Source organism: Scylla paramamosain, chromosome 15, assembly GCF_035594125.1.
Source record: "Scylla paramamosain isolate STU-SP2022 chromosome 15, ASM3559412v1, whole genome shotgun sequence".
NCBI lineage: Eukaryota > Metazoa > Arthropoda > Malacostraca > Decapoda > Portunidae > Scylla > Scylla paramamosain.
In genome coordinates, this window is record NC_087165.1 from 16,055,012 (window position 1) to 16,061,011 (window position 6,000).

At 40.8% G+C, this 6,000-nt stretch overlaps 1 protein-coding gene across 3 annotated transcripts in view; it reads right to left on the reverse strand.

The window, feature by feature from the left end:
• Positions 1–6,000, reverse strand: part of LOC135107529 (obscurin-like protein 1) — a 167,332-nt gene that overhangs the window by 25,238 nt on the left and 136,094 nt on the right. For all 3 annotated transcript variants that reach the window (XM_064017492.1, XM_064017494.1, XM_064017493.1), the window contains exons 4-5: positions 2,733–2,962; positions 2,382–2,492 (exon numbers count right to left, since the gene is read on the reverse strand). In XM_064017492.1, the coding sequence (XP_063873562.1) occupies positions 2,382–2,492; positions 2,733–2,962 (341 nt within the window). The remainder of the gene's footprint in view (positions 1–2,381; positions 2,493–2,732; positions 2,963–6,000) is intronic.

The following is a 6,000-nucleotide window of genomic DNA, read 5'->3' on the forward strand; positions in this document are numbered from 1 at the left end:
CCACCATCCAAAATAACATATTTTATTCCTTCCTGATCCTTTGTTTCTTTCATGCCGTGTGACTTAAAGTGCTTCATTTCTCAGCAATATCCGAAGAAAATAAATAAATAAACTACAGAGCTCTTAAATATTTCCTCTAAATCTTGTTTTTCTTGGTAATAAAGAATTCTTTCACGGCATGTTTGTATAGCGCATCAAGACAGTATTTTTCGACCAATGATAATATCTTTTTTCGACCAAAAAATAACTGTGATCATTGACCAAGTGCAAGGACGGGTTCGTGAATTCAGCAATACAAGGACAAGATCAGGACTAAAACTTCCACATGAAACCCGACAGATGTTCCGTCATTCATCCTTACAGTTAGCTGTGACTGTTTGATGATATTCTCTTATAGTTGTATCATAGATCGACAAATAAAAAAAAAAAAAATTGCCCAGAAATGTTAAACCATTAAGGGTAGGTAGATATATGATAAACAATGGATAGATCAAGAAATAGACGTTTAGATATATAGATAAATAATAGATAGTTAGATAGACTGATTTATTGATTCATGAATAGATTGAATGATTGATTAAGTGATTGGGTGACAGACAAATAGATGGATAGATAGACTGATTAGGTGACTGATGGACAGATTGATTGATTGAGTGATTGACTGATAAATAGATAAATAGATAGATAGATGGGTAGATACACAGATAGACAGAGATAGATTTAGAAGAAAATGAAAAACGATACGTAAATACATAGATATATGAATTAAATGATAAACAAACAAACACACAAATTTTAAAAAATAAGTAGATGAAAAGACACAAATACGTAAATAATTTCTTTAGCTAAATGCACAAACAAACAAATTTTAAAAGTTAATCATTTTTGTATATAATAGAGAGAGGAAGAGAAAATAGACCTACAAAAATAGACAGATAGATTCAGAATTCACGTCACATCTCAGGTAACCACTAATCAGGGTCTTGGTCGTTTGCGCAGCTCGCCTCTCATCACCAGTCCCCTCCCGTATCCCTGCCACCTGCCCCCACTCTGCTCTGATTCCCTCCTCGGAGACACGAACAATTCTCATTCCCGGATTTTCACACATTGCAGGTAAAAGTCCACATCAACGTAAAAAAAAATTGGGCAAAACCTCAAATTCATGCAAAATTAGTCTTGTGTCAGTCTGATGAGCTGGCCAGGAAAAAGCAAAATGTGGGCCACCTTCTACACACACACACACACACACACACACACACACACACACTGCATTATGTATCAAGATAATGCTTCAGAATATCCGTCACTGCTCATCTGGCGTCATCTCGCCCCTCATTGTTTCCGTCCCCGTGCCTGCCGTGGTCCCATCCTGTCATCCTGCCGCTCGTTATGCTCATTAGGGCTGTAATTAAGCCCGCCCGTCATGCACCCTTGGGAGGTGTCTCAGTCTCCCTGATACACGCGGCCAACGGAGGGGAATCATGCACGCCGCAGCGACCTCAGCAAGGCCTCTGTCATCGCGTTTACCCACCCAGGCACCAACAAGCGGGCCACGGTCGTCACTGCCTCGTTCCCTCGTCCTTGTCTCGTCTCGCTAACGAGGTGAGACCTGTGTGCAGTGCGCGTAATAAATGCCCTAAGGATTCTTATCTCCCTTTCATATTTTCCTTCACCATCCGCGCTCCTCGTAAGATATCTTTCCTCTTCGATTTCCGTTTGGGTCTGATCCTCCTCCTCCTCCTTCCTCTTTCATTCACTTCTATCATCCTTCATCCGCCATTTTTCGCTTTTCATATCTCTCCTCCCTTCCAACTCTCCGCTAAAAAAATAATCAGATACGGTGTGCAGAGAAACAGCGGGGCTGTGATGTGGCCGGAGGACCGTCGTTCGCCCCTTGGCAATCCTCGCTGCTTACAAGCGTTGAGAGGTTTAAAGTCACTTCCATGTTGCCCGTTGCACCATACCTTTCCAAGCCGCAGTGCCGAGGAAAATGCGGCGGACAGGGCCCCTCTCGAGATTAAAATCCGGGCACCACTAAAAACACATTTGCCTGCGTTGACAACCGAACCACAAATTCCATTTTACACAAGACAGGAACACGATTGTACACGTAGTAAACAGTATATAATATTATATATATATATATATAGAGAGAGAGAGAGAGAGAGAGAGAGAGAGAGAGAGAGAGAGAGAGAGAGAGAGAGAGAGAGAGAGAGAGAGAGAGAGAGGGGTGGAGAAGACAAGGGGGGAGATATATTGGTACATTTACACACACACACACACACACACACACACACACACACTGTAGTCATCCTACTCATGTGTCCTTGGACGACATCCTGGTCCTGCCTCTTTAAACGCTGCCACTTATTTTGTCTCACCTCCTGAACTGAGGCACATCATCCTGACGGTGGTACCGTCCTCGTAGGGACCGATAGGACCTTCCAGGCGCTGGCCGGACTCATCCTGGATCCTGGGGTACCCCGGGGGATCTGCGTGGATGGGGAGGGGAAGCAGTTTGATACACTATAAGTGTCTCATTAATGCGCATAATTAATAAAATATCGTCATGCGGTTTTGGAATTCAATGACATGGACGTCAAGCGTATCGCACCAGCAAAACTCCAAGAATATGTTAAATTATATTTCACACTTCATCTCATTTGGCTGAGACTCGGCGGCCTTCTACTTCAGCTTGTCATTGACTGGCTGAGTCCCGTACTGCCACTCACCCTTGACGCTGAGAGTAATCCTCTGGGACCAGGAGGGCGACCCCTTGAAGTGCACCTTGCACCTGTAGCTGCCCTCATCCCGCCCCCGCACGTCCCTCACCAACAGCTGGGCGGGGGAGTGGGAAGTGTCAAACAAGGCCCGTTGTTTCGATCCCCATACCTGCTCGTCCCCCCACTGCTGGGGATGGCTTGCTCCACTCCCCCTCCCTTCCAGCCCGCGGGAGTCGTAGCTGAAAAAGAAAGAAGGAAAAGAACTTAGTTAAATTTCTTATTATATTCCTGGTAATTTGTACATTAGTACCAAAGTTTGCAGAAGAAAATACCGGTTAGTTCTCTGAGTGGAGGAGCTGAGATAAGATTGCCCTTCCAGCCCTGCCACCTACTACTAGGCCTGCCACGTCCCTAGGTTCCTCGATCCTTTTTTTTTTTTTTTTTTTAGTGAGGTGTCACATCTTTTCTTTTTCCATCATTAAATTTTGCCTAACCATTAGCCCAACTCTCACAACCCGCCGCTCCTTCCGCTCTCAAGAACTAACAAGCCGCCGCCATTCCAGCACCGCGTACAGAATCAAGCGGCGTGCCCTGCTCCCTTCATCCTCTCGCTGCTGGCGAGTGTGGAGGGATCAATGTCTCCTTTGTTACAGAATACATTCACCAGTCATAATAGAGTACATCATGTGATTGTCTCAAGAAATTGTATTGTTACAAAAAAAAAAAAACATCTTCAAAATTTTTTTTTTAATTCCACATGAAAAGTCTCGTACGAGTGTGGATGTTTTATATGAGGTGGTTTGATCTTCATTTCTTAAGAAATACAAATGGCGTTTTAATGAGCAGTAAAGCATGACATTTTTTAACAGGAACGTGGACGAAGTGTATGAGTGTGAAACATGAAGGGAAAGAGACTGACTAGATAAATCCATTGCCGTTTATTTCTATTCTATTTAGCAGTATTGTGAGTGCGATGAATTTTGCATTTTTACGTGAATGCAAGATAATTCACGGCTAAATAAGTTCTTCACCACCGCACTGGTGGATGATTTAGCTGACCTTGAGATTTTATTCATTGACACTATATACATTCATCCAAGAGCGTACTCGATTTCAAAAACTCACTTTGTAAGTATCAATACCAGTACTATATTAATATTTCAGATACACTGCCTGTTATGTAATACAGAAAACTTTAAAACCTTTTATTCATTTGAGGGGGTGGGGAGCGGAAAAAAAGGAAAAGTTCACTAGATAATCTGACCCGCTGCATCACGTAAGGAAATATCAGTTACTGGTGCGGCATTAACGTACCGTTAGTAATTTATTCTTACGCATCATTAATTCACTACTGTCATACGTGCGATGAGGTATTACCATACGCATGAGATACGCACGTAAGTGGAATTAGGTACTGTTGTGGACATCAACATATCTTTTCTCATTTATTTCTACTCGTTACTCATTTGTTTCTGTCCTCTGAAGTGATGAACTATCATTGCGAGTACTTGGATATCCTGAAATTTGCCCAGACCAGCAATGCAATGATATGCCGGAGTAATTCTACCATTGTGATTCAAAACAGACAACGTGCTGCAATTGTCTTCCCTTCGTGGTAGCGCAGAATTATGATTTGATAATAAGAGGAAGAACATAAACCTTCTATTGTTGAAATAAGTTATTCATATCACTTGATAAGATTTTTCATCCATGTTGCGTACTATATGAAGTGCTAGAAAATTTATTACATATTTTAATCAAATAATAAATCAACTAAAAGGGAAAATAAAGAATATAAGGTATACTATATTTCACACGTGTAGAATAAATTCCATTGTTATTGTGCCATATTTCTACGTGTATGGGGGAGCAGGATAGAAGGAAGGAATGGAGGGAGAGTTTTGGGAGAGGGAAGAGAATAGTTGAGTAAATGAACGGTCCCATGATTTGAGAGGGACTGTATATAATAGGGAGGGAAGGAGGGAGGAAGAGAAAGAGGGGCTGTGGTAAAAGAAAATATATATCTCGCATCACACTTTATATATAAGAACCATAAAAAAAAAAGAGAGAGACCTGGACAACAAAGAAAAAAATCCATATACGAGCAGCCCCTCCTCTCCTTTCTGGGAATCTTGTTCATTTCATACAATCGACACTCCTGCCAGGTCCTACATGTTTCCTCTTAACCTCTACCTCCCTCCCGTCGCCTGCCTTGTTATTCCTACCTCTAATTTTTTTAAGTGTGATCCACTAATTAATCAGCTAACTAATTGACTAATAAACTAACTAACCAATTAAATAACCATTCATTGTTAACTCACTCCCTCACTCGTTCACTCACTAACCGACTACCCAACTAACTAAACAACGGACTAACTAACTAACTGACTAACTAACCAACCAATTAACTGCATCTGTGTACGAGTATGTATAATAAAAAGGTCTAAGCAACGAGATAGAAAACCTACATTACAGAATCTCTCCCTTTGTGCAAACTAAACAAATAATAATGAATAGCCACATTTTTTTTCTTTTTTTTTTACCACACCATCCATCCATCATTTCAGACACGATTCTGTAACATACGTTGGAATGAATCAGACACACCCGCTCGGGAACTTAAGAACAATTATCGCACTATTTTCTTCCGTGACTTCCATCGGTTCTTGTCGCCTCGTACTTATGGCAGCGATAAATAGATTAGATGAAGAGCATGATTTCTCTTAGGGAGCAATCGGCTACGTGGAGTTAGCAGCCCGATCCGAGGATCCTATTATTGGGACCATCTGTTACGGGGGTGAGAGAGAGAGAGAGAGAGAGAGAGAGAGAGAGAGAGAGAGAGAGAGAGAGAGAGAGACAGGGGTATACGAAAAAATATAAACTAAAACTGGAAAGTGACAAAAAATAGTTCAGAAAAGAAAAGAAAAAAATAATTCAGAAAAAAAAAATCCAGAAAGAAATATATAAAAAATCAATATTCAAAGACGTATGAGTATGAAAGTAAAAGATGAATGAACGAGTTCCGGAAAAGAAAAATGAGAGAGAGAGAGAGAGAGAGAGAGAGAGAGAGAGTCATATGTAGTTTTGTTTTCTCTTCTCTTATATTAATACACTGATCTTTATTTGCCTACTTATGTATGTTTATTTATCCTTATTTATTTATTTATTTATTTATCTATCTACTTTTAAGATCTGACAGGTCATGGGAGAAAAAAGACGAATACTAGACAAGAAATGCAATACAAGGAAAAACAGATACAAGAACGTATAAGTCAAA